Source organism: Prionailurus bengalensis, chromosome B1 (assembly GCF_016509475.1).
Source record: "Prionailurus bengalensis isolate Pbe53 chromosome B1, Fcat_Pben_1.1_paternal_pri, whole genome shotgun sequence".
Lineage (NCBI taxonomy): Eukaryota > Metazoa > Chordata > Mammalia > Carnivora > Felidae > Prionailurus > Prionailurus bengalensis.
This window is the reverse complement of record NC_057344.1, coordinates 6,578,057-6,599,094: the sequence shown is the minus strand read 5'-3', so window position 1 is coordinate 6,599,094 and position 21,038 is coordinate 6,578,057. Positions and strand designations below refer to the sequence as shown.

General features: G+C 43.2%; 1 protein-coding gene across 2 annotated transcripts in view; it reads right to left on the bottom strand.

Moving 5' to 3' along the window:
- Positions 1–21,038, bottom strand: part of AGPAT5 (1-acylglycerol-3-phosphate O-acyltransferase 5) — a 60,246-nt gene that overhangs the window by 35,419 nt on the left and 3,789 nt on the right. For both annotated transcript variants that reach the window (XR_006293859.1, XM_043557529.1), the window contains exons 2-4: positions 8,753–8,822; positions 3,741–3,856; positions 1,044–1,133 (exon numbers count right to left, since the gene is read on the bottom strand). Coding sequence is in view for 1 of the 2 variants with exons in the window: in XM_043557529.1 (XP_043413464.1) it covers positions 1,044–1,133; positions 3,741–3,856; positions 8,753–8,822 (276 nt within the window). In the remaining variant the exon portion in view is untranslated. The remainder of the gene's footprint in view (positions 1–1,043; positions 1,134–3,740; positions 3,857–8,752; positions 8,823–21,038) is intronic.

Sequence of the window (21,038 nt, the reverse complement as noted above, 5' to 3'; positions counted from 1 at the left end):
CAGCAGACGGGGCCAAGCCAAGGGGACAGTCCATGAACATGACAACAGGTCAACAGAGATGACCTAAGCTGGAACACAACAGGGAAAAAGAGTGAAGAAAAACAGACAAACAACAAACAAACATACAGCATGCAAGGACTGTGGAACAGAGGGCCCAAAGCAGATGTAACTGGAGAAGAAAGAACAGGGCAGGAGTAACATTTAATGAACTAAGTGCCCGTAATGTTCCAAAATTAGTGACAGTCCCCCAGCCACAAATGCCAGTTCATTGAGGACGAACCGGAACAGTCCCCCAGCCACAAATGCCAGTTCATTGAGGACGAACGGTCGAAACAACCAGACATGTCTACGGGCAAAAACTGTGAATGTCAGGGCCTCCGTCAGCTGACTGTGGAAACTCGTCTTTAAATACGAGCTCTGGCCTGCCACCCACGAGCCCTGCCGAGGAAGGAAGGCGGACAGAACACGAGACCTGACGGGGGACACGTGCTAGGCTCCCAAGCGCCGGGGACTACAGGTCAAGGTGTCACCGGGCCGCAAGTAGCATTCTTCAAGGAGAATATGGAGATTCCTTTTTTAGGGAGCAAAGGTTTCCCAAGTTGCACTTACACTGAATGATTCTTCACTTGCAGCTCCTCACACCCTTTTGACTTTTCAAATAACTCACTATGCACAAGCAATCACTGTTTACGCGCACGCACAGGAAAGCTGCTTCCTCCGCGACCACACGCGATACTGACGACGAGGAGTGAGCAGCCCAAGGGCAAGGTCCCGCGTGCAGCCCGGGCTTCCGCTCACGGACCAGACAGCCGCGTTCCTGCCGCGCCTCGGAGCCGGGACCCACGGCCTCCCACAAGCACGGACTCATCTGCCGCCTCTTCGCCTCGGCCTGCCAAGATCTCACCTGTATCCCGAGGCTTCTTATTGCCCAAACAAAGCTCAGTGGTTTATGACCCGTGGACTAAACAATTCTTAACTTTTAATTTAGTTCTTAAATTAAACACTGGACTTGAAAAGGGAAAGAAAAACGAGTATAATCTTACTGGAGTCTCTGCGTTCATGTACCTCCGCAGCTTCTTTCTCATCTCCGTTTCGTTAAACTTGGCACTGCGCTTTACGTAGATCCCTCCATGCTGCCACGTGGAAAAAAACGGGGGCATTTACTATTAAAATATCCAGCGGCCAGCCATCCAAAAGGTAACGTGACTCCCCAAAAGTAAAGAATAAAATTACATCCTAGGAATTGAGCTGTTCCTAATACACTGAAATATTACCATCTAACGAACATTTAGCTGAAATTGCCCCTAGGTTTCAACATAATTGAAATAAAAACTGTGTGCTACACAGTCCCAGAAAATACAGGAACATACAGTTTTGTTGACAGTTAAAACAAAAATACTTTCTTTCTCAAAAATATATTTTTAGGGGCGCCTGGGTGGCGCAGTCGGTTAAGCGTCCGACTTCAGCCAGGTCACAATCTCACGGTCCGTGAGTTCGAGCCCCGCGTCGGGCTCTGGGCTGATGGCTCGGAGCCTGGAGCCTGTTTCCGATTCTTTGTCTCCCTCTCTCTCTGCCCCTCCCCCGTTCATGCTCTGTCTCTCTCTGTCCCAAAAATAAATAAACGTTGAAAAAAAAATATTTTTAAAATAAAAGTCGATCAGTAACGTAATTCTTAGCTTTCAATTTTTCCAATGATGCAGAATCACTCAAAGTGTCCATAAAATGTCAATACTCATGATCTTTAGGGATTTTTTAATAAATGTTCATTTATCTTTGAGAGACAGAGAGAGAGAGAGAGAGAGACAGAGAGAGAGAAAGACAGAGCATGAGCAGGGGAGGGGCAGAGAGAGAGGAAGACACAGAATCTGAAGCAGGCTCCAGGCTCTGAGCTGTCAGCATAGAGCCTGATGCGGGGCTCAAACTAGCAAACCACGAGATCATGACCTGAGCCAAAGTCGACTGAGCCACCCAGGCACCCGGATCTTTAGAGATTTTTAAAACCGACCCAGCTACAGATGTTTATGTAACACTGTTATGAACGCAAATTGTGTTCCTCCAAAACTTGTATGTTGAAGCCCTAACCCCCAAAGTGATGGTCTATGGAGATGGGGCATTTAAGAAGGTTAAATGAGGTCCTAAGGGTAGGCCCCAATCCAGTAGGGCTGTGGCTTATAAGGAGAGATTAGGACACCAACAGGTACGTGCACAGGGAGGACACAGAGCAGCCAACTGCAAGCAAAGAAGAGACACGGAGGAAAAAGTGATCGTGATGACACATGCATCTGGAACCCCCAGCCTCTCGAACTGTGGGGCGATAAATGCCTGTCATTTGAGACAGTCTGTGGTACTTTGTCAGGGCAGCCCTGGCTGGCTGACACAGGCACTTTCATGCACATGAAGGCATCCTTATTTAAACTTCGTGAGTGTACTTCATCAAAACTTTGCATCAGGTCACCACCATATTATCTGTACCTGCTTGTGCTAATTCGAACACGTCTGTAAAATAAACCAGCTGGCTGAATTTGACTTTGTCTTAAGCAAAAATAAGAGGAAACACACAGCAAGAAGCAAGGAGGGGGTGATCTCAAGATGGGGGGAGGTGGAGTGGCCTTCCAGCTTGCGTGTGGTTCCCTCCAGAGAGAAACTGGCTTGCCTGGGTGCACAGGAAGAACTCCACGTGCTCTACACAATGCATGTCATTATTCACCCAGAGAGGACTGCGAAGAAGAAACTCCTTCTTCACCAACTCGTTAGAATTAAAAGCCACGGGATGCATAGACCGCGAGTAAAATTTCTCCGAGTTGGGAGAGACCTTATGTCTATTCTTTACATACTATTTCTCTCCTGTTGTTTAACTTGCTTATTACAGTCTATTTTATTTCAAAAACATCTGGGTTCTTTCCCAGGTATATGGAAGCTACAAAAGTGAAAAACAGGTATATTTTCTTAAGGAACTTAAAAAATTATTGGTGCAGTAAAATACATATGCAAGAATGATAACGGGAGAATCTGAGGAGTGTAATAATAAAGACAGCCTAAGATAAAAGCAGGGAGGAGGAAACTTCCAGGCGCAGGAAAGGTTTCGTAATAGCATCTAAACTGGGCCTTGGAGGCAGAGGAGAGCCTATTACCTTGAACTGAAGGGACAGCCTGAAGAAGGATAGGGAGGGAGAAACCAATTCAGGCTCGAGAAAGGAAAGTGGGTTCCAGGGAGATAGGTCACGGTGGACCGTGAATGCCTGCATAGCAACTAGGACCTAATGCAGCTGAGAAACACACATTTTTGAGCAGACAAGTGGCTTGACCAAATTTATGGCTTGAGAAGTAAATAAAAGGCATTTTGGAAAATTTCATTTATTAAATATTCATCATGTGTCTGACACGCATGCTAAGCACTTCGCATATACAGCTCCCTGTTTTTTAGTGTGTTACTGATCATGATTAATTTTTACTATTAGCTTCTTAAGGTAATCGTCCTTCAAATTCTATGCCTTTAATTTTTCCTAGTTGTTTGATTTTTGTACATTTGTATTTATGCTATGTACCCACCTAGGTGATCAGATATGTATATAGATACCCACCATTAAAAATGCCAAATGAAATGACTTCCATTTGGAGTAAGTTACTGAACCTAAAAAATAAACAAAACAACCTATACATTTTTTTTAAGTGCATGTTAGCTTTCTAAATCTAAAATTTTTATAAGGTACAGATGTATGAAAAAGTATGGAAAAAGTTACCTGAGAAAAATAACACCCATACAGTGGAAGCCACTTTAACCCATCTTTCAGCACATAACGTACATGTCCAAGAGCATTCTGCCTGATGGCCAGAATATCCGCAATAATCCAGTCCACTGCAAAGACACAAATTAATGCGTGAACGATCCATATGTAAACTCCAGCATTCCCTTCACAGAGACAGAAAAAGCCTCTTCCCAAGATTATACTAGGAATGTACTTGGAAAGTATGATTAGAATTTTAAAGTTACTTTGTAACAAATGCAGACTTTTAAAAAATTACAAATTCCATTTTTAAATTTTTTTTTGTTGGTGTTTTTTTTCCCCCGCATTACTTGAAAGGCTTTTTATTTCAGAGATAAAATACAAAAAAGTCACAAACCACTACGAGTGACACAAAAGTGGCATGAACAAGGAATAAAGCTCCTCTAATTCTTAGTCTAAAAAACAGGACGAAATTATCAGCAAAAAGTGGTTCAGTGAAACGGTGAGGTGCAACTAAATATCGTGTATGTACTAACATGCACGACAAAAGGCAAGGACACTGTGTCCTGACTGAAGAATTTCGGGACACGATCCTAGGCTGTAATGTCAGAATGAACACCTGCTTGAAGTTCACGGCTGTGCTGGGCAGGTGAGTGGTCCTTACAGAACCACAGGACACGGACCCAGGCTGCTAGGAAGTGTCATTACACAGGTAACTTACTACTAAGGGGTCACAAAAATAAAAATAAGAAGACATGAGTGTGTTAATAATACCACAACTTCTAGGAAGAGAGAAGAAATTCCCAGTAGAAGGACCAGCCCCGGCCGAAGCAAAGACTCGGAACCGGGCCAGCGTGTGCAGAAGGTGGTAAACTGAGGACACGGTGCAAAGAGTCAGAGGAAATGACACGAAGGGGGCAAACAGTAGGAAGTCTCGAAGCCCAGAGATTCTGCTTGGAAATCCAAGGGCTACGAACTACCCCATCTCTTCGAGAAGAATGAAAACTGAAGCAGAGAATGGGCTATGTGGAAAAACAAATCGGTAAGAATCTCTGAAAAATATACAGCCCTACTACCACAGGCGTATCCAGGGCCTGATAAGCCGGAACAAAAGGACTGAATTAGAGAAAAAACGTTAAAATCTGGGGCAAATAAAAGCCTGGGAATTAAAGGAGCTAGTGTTAGTTTAAACCAAAAAGGACAGCCCTTCGCAGAGTCACGGCTGTGCGAATCCTTTGGGCAACACATCATACCAGGGAGAATACCCTGAAGACTTAGCCACTGGAACTCCAAAAATTATTCTTGTGGAAAAACATTCCATTATTATAAATCTCTTTTTAATCTTTTTTCTCATTCACAAGTTCTTTCTCAAGGATCTAAGTTAAAATTACACGCATGAATTCTATTAAGGCTCTCCTTGGGCAGAGTGATGCAGACGCTCCCCTCCGAGCAGGGACCGTAGGAGCCACGTCGGCTGGATGTCCCTATGCTAAAAAACCATCAACTACCACCTTACTCTCCAGCATGTAACTTCCTATGGAGGCCAACGGCCAACCCCCCTCCTTCCAATTAAAATCACCTAAACAATACGGATAAACACCTCTCTTTCTGATTATGTCCCGGAAACCAAATGAACCAGCTTGTTATAATGGTACCTAATGTAAATAAATTCTGAGAACTAAATGCATGGTTCCAAGGCTGTAATACATCCTGGGACATATTTGGGATTCTAAATCAAAGGCTAAAAACAAGACAGGGTATCTTTTCCTGGAACAATTTCTTTTTAAAGTTTGGAGGGGTATCCGTGACACATTTCTATGTTGAAATAAGCATGGTATACAGGGCCAAGAAAGCATCTCCCGAGGACTCTGAAGACGAAGTGTGAAATCCGTCATGTCGGTATTAACTCTCCTAGGCTAGGACTTTAAACTTTTGCAAATTTTAGTGGAAAACTTTAGTAGTCAAAACACACACACTTTGTGCCATCAAGTTTTGCTACTCGATGACCTTTACTTCTCCTGACTGTTCTCAACTAGGTTTCTGATAGGGTTTCTAGACTACAGCGGAGTTACTGAAAGCAGAGATGGTAATAGGTACCTTTACAGTAACTATTCACCATTTATTTTCCGGCAAGAATACGCTAATGAAGAGATCAAGAAATGTGGCTACATAAGAATTCCTCAACAGCGATCCAGCCAAGGCAGTGTCATCATTCCCATCAACTTGTTAAAAGAGAGGGCAGTGAGGAGGGATAGCAAGAAAAGCCAGGCTTTTCTCCCCTACGTTATTATGTAACAAGAGGCCCAAAGTCAGACACACCAGGCAGGACGCACTTGCATAGGGTGTATTCAGCGCTGCGCCGCTCCTCAGCAGCCACCACCACCATCACCACCACCACCCCCCCCCACCCGCGAAATGGCCCCAATAAGCCAGGCAGGCTGAGAAACCAGGAGCTAGCCTATGGAAATTGCCCCAAAATCCTGAGCAGTAGACATCACTCACTGCCTACGGGGATGCCCACTTCTACGGCTGAGAAGCTAGGTAATCGGCCCACTGTCACACAGCCTGTTGCGGAACAGCTTATGAATGAGGGTCTGACTGCAAAGCCCGTGTCTTTTTATGATCATCTACTCACCACATATGCGGTCAGTCAAGACAAATGTCACTTAAACCAAGAAAAGGATGCATTTCATGAGATTGAGGCAAACAGTGTCAAAAGCAGATCTTTACACAGGCTGAGCGGACGGAAGAATGGCCCCTATATCCTCACTGCAGAGAAGTTACAAGAGACTAAGAAGGACACATCAAGTGAAAACAACAGAGAAGAGAAACTAATTAAAATGTCAGTTGTCTGGAAGGTCAGGCCGAGAAGAGACTTGGATTCTGGCAGGCCTTGTAGATGGTGCGCTAGAAAGTCTAAGGTGAACTCGGAAATATTCTTTCTGCTAATTACGTTTTTAGATACTCATTTGCGGTTAATAATCTCAGAGGGGTTTTAAAAAGGGCACCCAGACACCACTGGCCAATGACCCGTGAACACGCATAAGCCTTGGGGGCCTCTGGAACCGGGAACTACACACAAATTTGTATGTGCTCATTTTTCTGGGCATATTCCTTCATATTCTGACTAAAACCGGCAATTCTAACGTAATTTAAAATCACTATCTAGTTACGTTCCCAAGCTGTGGGTTTTTAAACAGGCATTCAGAAAAGCGCCTTTCTCCAATCCTGAAGGCTGACTGGTATAGGACCCACTACCAGGAAGTCTGAGGCCCTCGGGGGTCAGGTTAAGGGGACAAGGGCATGGCTCTCCAACCTGGGAAGTGGGACCTTTCTTCAGGCCAGTTGTGGGCTGACTGTGGAGCTCATACTTCCCATATTGCTTTCTAGCTCCAAACACAAGCAGGAAACAAAACAAAACCGCTCTTTTCCAAAAGTCCTCCCTCTGAAGTAACGTATATAAAGGCCAGCGCGTAGGAAGCACCCACACTGGCATGACAGTAGCGGTTCTTATCTTATTGTTACTATTTGTCCCACCGCCTCCAGGAATGTGTTCACGCTAGCTCCACGGTGCCATTTATCAACTATTTCCACACCGAAACCTGGAAAACGGGGGGTGGGCAGGGAACCTGAACAAGGAATCTGAAGACAGAATCCTCTTAGGCCAAAAAAAAACTTTAATGAAATTAACCAGTGGGTCAATGCAAAGGAAATCTGGGCTAGCATGAGCCGCTCCCTACCCTGGACCCCTGAGTCCTTCACATTCAGAGACTGGAAGCCCGGGAGAAATGCGTCATCGGCAGCAGAGAGCAGGAGCAGGACGCTGGTGGTAGGGAAGCCCGGCACGGCCGGAGAAACACTGAAATCCCTGGCCTGCCCTACAGGCCAGCGTTAGAAGCAGACACTGACTGTCATCTTGTGGCTCGGCTGCCTCAAAACTCCTATCAACCCTTGTCCCATAAAATCAACTCTTGTCCCATAAAGCAGAGCATAGTCACCAATGAGCAAAACTGAGAAAAATGCATTTCAACCTCTGCCTCCTTCCTCTACCTTACCTAGGGCACAGGCAGTGATAAGAGCAACCAAATCATAATCGTGAAGGTACACCGTTGACAGGAGGAAGATAAACAGCCAAGGCTGAAGTGATTTTCCATTACGGTACAATCGTCCATCAGGCTGGTGTGGCTTTGAGCTCCTGGGTACTACACTTTTTAAAGTAATAAAAATGGACTTTGGCGAGGGCGCATCAGAAGCAGTTACGGGTTTGATAAAAAGAAGTGGGATTTCCTCGGGACTGAATTATTTGTTGAACTAAAAAGTACCTGAACCAGGACCAGTTTCTTGGGTTTCGATACTGTACAACAGCTACATAACACGCCATCCCTGGGGAAATTGATTAAGAGGTCATGGACTCTATATACTATTTTCGCAAGTTCTTGAGAATCTATAATTATTTCAAAATAAGAAGTTTTTTTTAAAGTGCCTTAAAGTATACACTGCACTATAATCGAAGACCAGAGTCTTCTGTGTTTCTTCAGACAGAATAACAAGCTATAATTAAAGCAAAACATTTGATGAGGCAAAAGGAACTGCAGATATTAGAAATTAATACAGTACTGTCTTTAGGGAAGGGGTAGTCACTTACTAGCACAACCTTTCTGCAAGTTAACAGTCAAATATGTAAGATGTGTATATTCTTTGACCCAATTTTACTTCCAGAAACATAACTTACAAAAAGAAGGCATAAATTATTTAAAGAACTATTCAAAGAAACAGAATAAATGAAAGAAAATGGCTTATTTACACCCATTCAAGGGAGAAGGGTAAGTTTAGGAAAATTCAGTTTTCATATTCCTGACTTTCCAAAAAAGTAAAATCATAAAAATGTAAGATCATGATATAATGTCTGCATTGAAAATTCATGTTTTAACAGCAACAAAAATTCATTTAAAGGAATAAAAACATCACTTTGAAAGCTCATCTACTTTCTGTAGAAAACCTACATTTCAGGCAAATGAAATACAAACCTGTGCTTTGATGATTTGCTAAATATATTATGTTTTCTTTATTTTTTGGCAAATCTCCATATAGCAATATCTGAAAGAGAAAACAGAAAGAAACGTTACTTTAACATCTCAAAACATACACCACTGTAACAAAACAGGTCAAAGAATCGGCAACGTCATGAATATCTCCATCCAGGATGAACAAAGATTAGATTTCTCTCAGAAGCATCAGAGACCATAAGTGGCACAGGTTTATCGTAGTAAGTGCAGAGCAGGTCATAGAGTGGAACAGAATGATCAACATCCTCATGAGAAAAGCAGAAGCATTTACTGACCGCTTACAATCTCCGGAACCCTTTTTGTAAGATACGCCTCCCTTCAAAAAGCCTACCGTGTACCGAGACAGCCATGGATACATACAACTGTTATGAGACGTAATGCAAACTTGATGAAAATATGGCACATTTTATATTAAAGAACTGTCAACTGTGGAGCAGAAGCAGCATCCATTAGGTGTGATTTCAGCAAATGAGACGAAGGAAGGACGTTCATGAAAAGGCGGACGAAGAAATGGAATCGGTAGTGTCTGAGACCTGTTGAGGCATCTTAGCGGTATCGCAGTCAGACCAAGCTACCCGCAGGGCTGGTGAGCTGGAGCAGGGAGACCCCACAGAGACCCGAATCAGAATGGAAAAGTCTTCTGAATACCGCACTCAAGACTAAAACGTGATTTTGTGAGTAACAGGGAAACACGGTTCATGATTAGGACTCTCGGTAGCTCTGTGAAGAACAGAGAAAGCTCGCTGGGGTGCCTGGCTGGCTCAGTCGGTGGAACATGTGCTCAGTCGGTGGAACATGTGACTCTTGATCTCAGAGTCACGAATTCAAGCCCCATGATGGACATGGAACTTAGTTAAGAAAATTAAAAACTAAGAAATAAAACAAGAGAACAAGAAAGTTCAGGATACAGGTGACTTCCAGCAAAGGGGGGAGGCTTCAACATGGGAGGGTACACAGTGGCTTCAACTCTTAGAAGTCATGTTTTATTTCTTAAACCGGATGGTGGGAACACAGGTATTCATTATAGAAGTTTTTCTGTAGTTCTGCATGTCTTAAATGTAAATGTTTCATAATAAATTATTTAAAGAAGTTGAAAGTGTATGTTTAAAGACTTTAAAGGAAAGGACTGCTAACAGTGGTATTTTTTTACTCAGGGCATTTTTGTTTCTGTACCTTGTGATCATGGATTATGCAAGATTATGAATCAACCAAGGCTTTTTAGATATCCACACAGATATATTGGTGGCAACACTCTTCATTCCTGTCTTAACAACAGAAGAAAGAAAATGACATTAACCCAGCATCTCTGTAGAAAAATGCAAATAGAGGGCATAGAGGTCTGGACGTCAGGAACTCAGACTGAGATTTCTATCATCTTCCTCAGAAAACTATTCAGTGCTATACATGTAATTTATAATACATAATTGTTTAGATATTTGCTTAAATTTTTATTAATAAAGTAAATCAGTGCCAACAAAACAAAACAACACCCTAAACCAATAGTTTGATCTACGCAGGGTTAATAGGGAGTTCTTGTTTGTGAGCAATCCCCGTTCTCTCACCAAAAAGCCAGAATTGCTTCGAGTCCATTGGCTACCACGCACTGGGTTTATGGTACTGCAGCGATGCGACTGTTTTTTGGCTTAAGTTCCTTGGATGACACACTCACATTTAAAGGTTACTACTCTTTGGAGACCTGCCTGCCCTCAAGCTGAAGTCAGCACTTGAACCATACAAGAAGAGACCCTCCTTTTCCTATCCTGCTCTGGGCTTGGGTAACAGACTTCTAGGCTGTAGCCTCTGAAGGGCAGGTAACAGACAAGTTATGAAAAGGTGTTATTTTAGATTGACTGTGGTAATTCCGGTGTGTGCTGATTAGATGGGGGCCGGTGGCGCAGGCAGTGAAAGGATTCACCCCAGGCGGAGCAAGGGAGATGGAAGTCTACTGAGTACACTGCAGAAAGCAGCAGGCGGGACCGCAGAGGAGACACTCTTCCAGGAGGTGATGGTGAGGGGCTTTAGTTACAGGGTGGAGGGACGAAGGATGGGAACGTATGGAATTCTCCCGTTTTTGGTAGCTGTGCCTGGCTGTCAGTAGCCCGTTGGTTAGTTAGTGCCCACGGCCATTCCTGGTGGGTCACTTTATGAGCCTCTTGGCGTTCAGCTTGGTGGTCGCTCTGGGCCCTTTTGCCTTGAGTTTCCATTGCTCAAGCCTGCTGCCTAAAAGTGGCCTCTACAGTAGCTAGAGACAGTAAGATAAGCAATGAATTTTTTAAAACTTTTTTTAATGTTTATTTATTTTTGAGAGAGAGAGGGAGACCCAGAACATGAAGCAGGCACCAAGCTTTGAGCTGTCAGCACAGAGCCCAACGCGGGGTTCGAACTCACGGGCCGTGAGATCGTGACCTGAGCCAAAGTCGGACGCTCAACCAACTGAGCCACCCAAGCGCCCCAGATAAGCAATGAATTTAATTGGGCAAAACAGATAGAGAAAATGTAGTTCTACGGCTACACCACTCAGAAGGGGGAAAAAAACCACAACAACGAATTCATAGCCACTTAAGGGAAAATACATAATACATCAATCATACTTTTAAAGATTACTGTTTGATATGAATATCAAACTGATATGATATGATATTAATTGACTGATATGATATCAATACTGTTTGATATGAAATAAAAGCTATTTCCAAATGAAATGCAGGATGGTACAAAAGAGGGTAAGCCTTTCACAAAACATAATTTAATATCTTAAAGTAGGCATTTGGATGATTGCCTATTTAAGTTTTTTCATTTGCCACTGTAAATTCAACAGAAATAAGTTAGAAAAGAGTAGTCTTCCTAATTAAAACTTGAAAATATCTAAAAGCAAAGTAAATGAAATTATGAACTGCAAATCTTATTGTAATAGTTGCATATCATTCTTAAGTACTTTGAAAAAAGGTTGACTAACCAAAGAAAGGAACACAGAATTACAATGTTAGGTATCATATATATGAAGTTTTAAGGTCCTTCACTTGATTTACCAGATTTCAAAGAAAAAACTCTTCGTTCTAATTTGAAATTGTCAAATTTCTTTCATTAGGTGGAAAGTTCGTTTTTCAATTTACTAACATGGAGAGGAAGAAAAAATTTTCATTTTTTAAGAATGCAGAATCTCAAAATACTTAACAGCGATTACTACCTTACTAAGTATACAACGAGACAGGTGTAGTGTTCGCTAAATGTAAAAAAAAAGTTTCTAAGAATTTACAACATACCCTTACACATAAATATAAACACAAAAGGGCAGGCTGCCCCAAGATAGTCCACTTTGGCAAAAAGATTATTTCAAGTTCAAAGTAATCAAAACCCAGCAGATGCAGGAAAAGACACCTGCTTGCCTCTCTCTCTCCCCTCCTCTCAACTGCCTAAATTTGCATTGAAAAGGGGAGCCTGTACGAGGAAGAGCGCAATTAACAGAGACTCCTCTTTACCTAAGAAACTTATTTGCATAATAGAGCAGCCTTTGTTTTTCAAATCATCTCCTTTAGCTTCCTGCTAAAGGCCTTCTCCACTTTGGATCTGCAGACCCTTCCCTTGTCCTCGGCTCCTGTAAGCATCACAGGGCCTCACTATCTTCGCAATCCGCCTGTGTGGAGTCCCATACGTATGCCTATTAAATTTGATTTTCTCCTGTTCATCTGTCTCATAGCAACTTGAGTCTAAGTCCAGCCGGAAGGACCGCAGGGCAGAGGAAGTTCTTCCTCCCCGACAATTCTATTGACGACCTATAAGCCTACCCGCGCCCTCTCATTCTAACCCAGAGCCCAGGATTAATCACACTCCCTTTTGCACCAGGACGAACCCTGTTCACACTCCTATGGGAGCATCCACGCGCTGTGTGCGTGTGTGCGTATCCTACCCCTTAGAGCTCATAAGCTCTTCCGTGGCAGGGTCTTGTTCATTTTTCTACCCCAGGGCTTAGCACTCAGGTGGTTTTGAGCACAAGTTTACTGAATCATTAAGTTGCACTTTTATTTTTCACAAGTAGATAAAGCTGCATCTCATTTTCGGCAGTAAGAGGTTTTGGAATAAACAAAGTAAAATGCTTTCAACGTTTATTTATTTCTGGGACAGAGAGAGACAGAGCATGAACGGGCAAGGGGCAGAGAGAGAGGGAGACACAGAATCGGAAACAGGCTCCAGGCTCCGAGCCATCAGCCCAGAGCCCGACGCGGGGCTCGAACTCACGGACCGCAAGATCATGACCTGGCTGAAGTCGGACGCTTAACCGACTGCGCCACCCAGGCACCCCCAAAGTAAAATGCTTTAAGTGCACCAGTGACTTTTTAAGGCATCCATTCTGGGAATCTTCTAGTACACGTATTTCGAATCACATTAATCAGGTTTTTTCACAGGTAATTTGTTCCTTCAAAATCAGGCAGATGAAAAACATACGGCTTTTTTGTTATTCCTAACTCTTTAATTTTAGATTCATCATAATTGTTCGATTTTAGGCTCACCCACTTCTTAAAAGCTCATCTAGAGTCCTTTTTCCTTTTCATTTTATTAGAAGGGGACAATAAAAATGCTCCATGAATAATTATCTTCATGGCAACACTCTGGTGACTATTCTGCTTTAGTCACACAAACCTGCCCAAAGGGCTATCAGAAGAAGGCATGGACTGAGCTGGACTTCTTTCCCTCACCATCATCTTTACATTGTTTACTCTTCTCCATGATATGTAAACAACCTGAAGACTCTCTGTATCCTGAAAAGAAGTAGTGAAATGGAATCGAAAGCAATCACGTTTAACACAGTAGACAGTAGAATACCCAACTGATGACACCACCAGGACACGGATGTACAGCATTCTTTCTTTGTGGGAAAAAAAACAAACAAACAAGATTCTTCATTTATCCCAATAATACCCATTTTTTTTCAGCAAGCAAAGTGAACTTTTTTTTTTTTTTAATTTTTTTTTTTCAACGTTTATTTATTTTTGGGACAGAGAGAGACAGAGCATGAACGGGGGAGGGGCAGAGAGAGAGGGAGACACAGAATCGGAAACAGGCTCCAGGCTCTGAGCCATCAGCCCAGAGCCTGACGCGGGGCTCGAACTCCCGGACCGCGAGATCGTGACCTGGCTGAAGTCGGACGCTTAACCGACTGCGCCACCCAGGCGCCCCCAAAGTGAACTTTTTAACTTTCTCACTGCCCTTAAGTATAGAGTCTGTGGAGGGGGGTCAGAGCATGCTACCTCCAAATATGCCCCTTTGGCACGGCATTACTTTGAGCTGAAGGCAAGTAAGGAACAGCAGACACCCCTTCTGCCTGCCTGAGGCATAAACTTCCGTTTGTCCAGGTGACGTTAATACCCCTTCCTAAAGGTGTTCCCTTCTAACGTGCCAGGAAGACCAGAGGCAGCCGATGAGTCTGCAGAGCAAAGCTTACGAAACCACCCTTTTCTAGCACACATTCCCCAGGGACCTTCCCACAATTTACCAGCCCAAAAAAGGTCCGAAGCCCTTGTTCTATCTAGCCATGTTTCCACAAGTTACTGCCCTTTGTTAACATGACATATAAACCCCTAAGCCGAGTCTATTCAGTTCTTTTGGTCTCCACTTCTTTTCTGTGAGGCACCAATGCATGTAAAAACATTAACATCAGAAAATGTCTTTTCGCCCGTTAATCTGGCTTTTATCAGTTTGATGCGCAGACCTCAGCTATAAACCTAAGAAAGCGGAGAAGAGCTTTTCCTCCTCTGCAGTGCAACATAACAGTCACTAAGAGCCCAGGCTAAAGTATTTGATTTGAATTAAGACTCGGATGTGAAGGGCACCCGGGGGCTCAGTCGGCTGGGCATCGGACTCCACTCCGGCTCAGGTCACGATCTCATGGTTCCGGAGTACGAACCCCACAGCGTGCAGCCCACTGGGGATCCTCTGTCCCTCCTCTCTCTGCACTCCTCCCTCCCCCACTAGCACTCTCAAAAATAAACATTAAGAAAAAAAAAAAAAAAAAAGACGACTTCGATTTGAATCCCAGTCTATCACCTTACTATGTGAACTTGAGTAAAAGTACCTTACCTCTCTCATCTATTTCTCTACAAGTAAAATGATTGTAATAACAGCAACCACTCCTCATGCGGTTGTGGTGAAATTCACGACACTAGTCGTGCCATGCTTTGAATATAGTAACTATCCCTCCAAAAGCTAACTGTTGTTCTTACCACTGTCCGATAGTGAAGTTTTTTATTCAAAACTGTGTTAAGTGATGAATAAGACAAAAAAAGTCTCTGATTACACAGAAATGTGTATAAAGAATGTGTTCTAATAAGATTACATGTATAATCTACACTGTTTATAATCATTTAAAATGAATTTTCAACAGTATTTTTTTTATCCCAATGGAATATACTACCGGTTAACCAGTACAAGATTTTTACTGTAATGCAAACAAAAACACTGGTCTTTTTCTGCTCAATCTGAAACAACACTTCACTGAACAGGAAGTCTGATGCCCCTCAGAACCAAGATCAAATTATACACATAGCCATTTGTCTAATAACCAGTATGTGAAAATAATGATCGAGCAACATTTAAAAAGGAACCTTACGAATCACAAAGCTTTCTTGTACATTCCTCATGTAAATCTCTTGGTATTGTCCTTACTCTCTAGGGTGTGTTTTTCTGAGCATCTACAATGCACCACTCATTGAGGGCAGTTTCACATATTATCTCATTTACTCTTGAAAATAAAATGACAGTCAGTAGTCCACTTAAGGATGAGAATATGGAGTTGAGACACTGACTTACTCAAGTCGACACACACGGTGGCAGAGAACGAGGAATCACGCTCCGGTTTCTCACACCAAGATCCAAAACTGTTTTGACGGGCACAAAACTATTCTCTGCAAAAATTCCAAATACTAGGAGCTTATGTGATTTTTTCAATCTGAATTCTAAGGAGATAAGATACTCATGAGAAAAAAATAAGACAAAAAATTTTCCTCAGCACCTGGGTGGTTCAGTGGGTTAAGTTAAGTGTGGGACTCCTGGTTCCCACTCTGGTCATGATACCACCGTGGTGGGACAGAGCCCTGCATCAGGCTCTGGGCTGACAGCTCAGCACCTGCTTGGGATTCTCTCTCTCCCTCTCTGCCCCTCCTGTGTATGTGCTCGCTTGCTCGCTCTCTCTCTCTCAAATAATAAATTAAAAAAATGTTTTTCGTCCAGAAATACAAGTTAAGGATGGGAGCACAGCAATCTGTGAGCCCCTAAGCGCTGGCATCCATTCTGCAGGATCCAACTTCCGGAACCACCTGCTTATGCACAATGCTCCCTACAGCGAAGCAAGTGCTGGGATTCACACGCATGACTCCTCAATTTCCTCAGCTCTTTATTCATTTCTTTCCTTTATAAGTAACTTATCTCATATGCACTTTTTTAAAGTGACTTCCTCCTACACTGCCGAATTGTGTGTCACTGGAGAGTAGAGACGACTTTCTTAATCTAAAACCTGAGAGCCTGGCATGTGGTTAGCAGTTAAGGTGATGCTCCTTTCCAGGTGTCAACCCCCTCATTTCTTTGTGCTCTTGAAATTCCTACCCGGAGACCAGGTAGAGTAAGGCTGTCTTAAGATACCACTTACAACACCCTCTAAGACACCCAAGCGCATCGCTGGTTCCCACAGAGAAAGAGAACAAACCTTAGAGAACCGCATAGGTTCAAAAGCAGCAAAAAGTACAGGTGTTTACTGACAAGTCAATAAAGGTTTCTCTATGTTGCTGGCTGTTCCAGAAGGCCCGCTTTTATTTATTTTTTACGTTTCTTTCTTTCTTTTGTGAGAGAGAGACAGAGGGAGGGTGGGTGGGGCAGAGAGAGGGAGAGAATCCCAAGCAGGCTCTGTGCTGTCAGCGACAAGGCAGACTTCCTCGATCCCGGGAACCATGAGATCATGACCTGAACCAAAACCAAGAGTCCGACACTCAACCGACTGAGCCACCTGGGCACCCTTAGAACTCCCTCTTTTACAAAGTGTCTGACGTTATTCTTTCTCAGTGGTACCTCTGAGGGTACTGTTCTTTTGTCTTTCCCCTTTACCTACTTAAGAATACAATCAGACTCACTAGACCTGCTGTCCCTGTTAAATCAAAACCTGTCAACCAGTAAGGTCCTTCAAGAATCCATCCCCATTAACAGTGGATCCACACTTCCACAGAAACCCAACCAGAAGTACAGCATCCCAAGTACTTCCGCCCTTTGGTTAAAGGGAAAAATCAAGTCAAACTATTCTCCCCTTTATTGCCATCTCCAAAAGGTTACAACCTTGTGGAGAGGGCAATACAGACGGTAAAATATGCTAATGTTACGTTAATATCACGTATGTGATCCTGACACCAAGAGGGGGTGAGGAAGAGCTGGGGCCTGAGTTGGAAGAAAGTAGCTACAGAAGAGTGGTCCAAAGGCACGTGGCTGAAAACACACCGGGGCCTCTGGGGCCTGGGGAGGAAGCAGTGGTTGGCCTACAGTGAAACCAGTGAAAGGAAAAACTGGCCAGGGCAGAATTTAGACGGCTCTGAAGGCCACCCTCAGGAATCTTCATTTTCGTTCAGTTATCAATCGAGGGCCTCTTTCTCCTAAGCATGCCGTGATACTTAACTCCTGTTTGAAATAGGATTCAAAGCAGTTCAGGATAAGTGACACAGCCTTCCTGAATAATCCAGGCAGCTGTCTCACCTTCGTGTCACCAAGCTGACAAACACGAACACTCCCATCTCAGGATCAGCCTCTACTGGGATTGTTCGTGCACGCTTCTCCTGGCATGAATAAATCGAGACTTGGATCTCGTCCCAAGCAACATAACCACACCACCTGGCAAAGCATCTTCGGAAAATGGGTCCTGAAGCCGGAGCGCCATATACGGAATCCTGCCCAGCTACCACACATGTGAACTCTGTGACTCTGTTCCCCAGGGTAAAGGGGAAGAAGGCGCCTACCTTGTAAGGGTGACAGGCCGATGGCAGTACAACACCTGGCACACAGTCAGCACTCACGAAATGCCAAGTTTGTTAGGAACCCCTTCCTCTCCTTTCCCCTTCACCTCCAGTCACCAGGCCCCAGCTACCTTGAAAATGGATCCAGGGTTCTTTCCATTCTTTCCACGTCCACTCTGCCCATTACTCTGACCCCCATCTCTCGCCGGGATTACTACAAACCCTCCCACACCAGCCCTTTGTCAGAGCTCCGTGCAAATGTCACTTGCTTGGGCAAACTTCCCCAGCCCCCTGCCCTCCAGCCACTAGCCTCAATCTCATAGAGCACGGTACGTTGTAATTCTGTTGCTACTGCTTGTGTCCCACCAGAGGGTGAGCTCCATGAGGGGAGGGATCTTGTCTCCGGTTTGCCCACCTACCCCTTAGCACCCAGCACAGGACTGGAACAGGGTGCACACTCCAGTACTGTATGTATGAGGGAAGGAAGGAAGGAAGGAAGGAAGGAAAGAAGAAAGGAAGGAAGGAAGGATAGTTTCTGGGGACTCCTTAGAATTTACTACTTAGTTTGGGGTTGTATTAAACCTGTGTTTAAGAAACCATAATAAAATGAGAAAATATCGGGGCGCCTGGGTGGCTCAGTTGATTAAGTGTCCGACTTCAGCTTAGGTCATGGTCTTGCGGGTCGTGGGTTCGAGGCCCGCGTGGGGCTCTATGCTGACGGCTCAGAGCCTGGAGCCTGTTTTCGGATTCTGTGTCTCCCTCTCTCTCTGCTCCTCCCCTTCTCATGCTCTCTCTCAAAAATGAACATTAAAAAAAATTTAAATAAAAAAAAAAAGAGAAAATATCAAAGTAAAAATAAACTTGTGATTTCATTTTGGAAGAGTCAGCCTTCAGTTCATTCAGCTCCACAAATTCAGACAAATTCACAAAAGAGGGAAAGTAAACTGATCTTTAGATTCATACTTTTCTTTTCCTCATCCTAACAGCACAGAGGTGTCCCCAGGGGACACAGGCATATACAGCGCTACTACAAAACCCATCCAAGGGTGCCTGGGTGGCTCAGTCATTAAGCGCCCAACTTTGGGTCAGATCATGATCTCATGGTTTGTCAGTTCGAGCTCGGTGTGGGGCTCTGTGCTGACAGTGCGGAGTCTGCTTCAGATGCTGGGTCTCCCTCTCTCTCTGCCCCTCCCCTGCCCTCTCTTTCTGTCTCTAAAATAAGTAAACACTGCAAAACAAAACAAACAAAAACATCCAAAAGGTTAATTCATTGGGGGAGTCTTCCCACAATGTACATTTATTTAATGAGAAGAAATCTAAAGTTACACACCAAATTGCGGCATACTTGGGAAAGGTGTGTGTGGGTGGAGGGAACCTTAACTTTCTCAAACTATTGTATCAGTGTTTCAGTATTTTATTGTATCTGATTTAAAATAGAAAAAAGACATTAAAAGAAATCTTACACCAATGCAACCTAAAATAACTTGTTTGCTCAATGGGGGGGGGGGGCTTTATTTATAGAAAGTATAAAAGCACGGCTCTAATTACATTTCTCTAAGATTTTCTTAGAAGTCTATTCCCTAGCCAGACTTCAAGTGTGTTAGACTAACATCATATTTGATTTGGGCAATGTTTAATTTCCTCTCTGAAAGGCCGGTGTCATTCTTGAACAAGCAAATGCCTAAGCACAAGCCCATCTGGCCAGCTCCCTTACACCCGCTACACTGAAGGAAGTAATCTAAGGTCTTTTAAGGTCTTCACGTGGATGATGCATAAATAGAGAAAAAGGAAATCAAGGATACAAAATATTTATATCCTCTTCAGGACGACTGATATTCAAGACATCTCTGGGCAATGTTTTAGCAGAAATGCAGACAGCATCCAGATGCAATAAAAAGGAGGCCGACTCATAAAGGCCCTTCTCTTGTTCTAAATAAACATGTTTCATTCTAATAGATTAGCTACAGAGAGAACCAGTTATAAATGGTCTTAGAGACCATACCTAGAATAGGAAAGCTTTGGTTGTTCCCGAGGAACTCAAAATAATGTTTTCATTAAAGGTATGCATTATCAGAGATGTATTTAAGAGTATTCTAACTGAGCACATTTAAAAAAAACATCAAAGTCTTAGGCATAAAGGCTCTATCTTCTTTCCAGTGTTTTTTGGACTATTTTGTACTTGAAGTAGGTCAGTTGAAAAACTAAATTTTTTGTATCTCAAAGTCCACATTTTGTTGTTATAATAGATCACGTTAGCATTTGAGGAAGAGCAAATCAGAAGAGAGGGCTATTAATGTAAAACATTTTAAAGTAAATTCTGGGTGGTACAAAATGATTTAAGCAGGAAAAAAAATTTGACTCAACTGTTTATTAATGTTGATTAGGAGACGTGTATTGTATCTCTAGATATTTTTGTCCTGCCAATATCAATGATCAGTGTTTAGTGCATTCCACTGGAAGGAGGGGAAAGAGTAGAATTGTTTTTGAAAATAATGACAAGAGAATTCTGACATTTAGAAAAAAAGTACATGAACTTTTAACAGCTTCCAAAACAACATGTTTGCATTTTTCATCATCTGCCATAACTATCACAATTACTGTTTATGCAGGAATCTCAACATTCAGGACAGCACCCTAGGACAGAAACTCCAGACTCCAGTAATCACATCACCTTCCAACTCCTGAGTCCTCACCACTGCCTCTGCCAGTATTCCCCACTTTCTTTTTAGCTTCCCAAGTTTCTCTTGAACTCCAGCTCTAAGAATAAGCAGAATTGAGTTACTTAGCGGGCTGAATGCTGACCCCACAAAAGACTGTCAGTGTCTTATGCCTGTAACCTGTGAGTGTGACCTTACTCAGGAAAAGGGTCTTTGCATTTGCGATTAAGTCAATGGATCTGAGCTGAGGGGCTCATCCTGGATTATCTGCGTGGGCCCTAAACCCATGACAAGTGTCCTTAGAAGAGAAGGCAGAGGGACATTTGAGACAGAAGAGGAGGCAGACTGTGGACTTACATGGCCACAAGTCAAGGAATGCCAACAGCCACCGAATCTGGAACAGCCAAAGAAATGACGCTGCCACAGAGCTTCAGGAGGGAGTGTAAACCAGCAAACACTCCGATTTCAGACACTTGGCCTCTAGAACTGTGAGATTAAATTTCTCTTGATTTAAGCCACTAAATTTGAGGTCATTTGTTATGGCAGCAACAGAAAAGAAATATAATTATTTGAATCAGTGCCCCTCAAAATGATACAGAAGTGTGT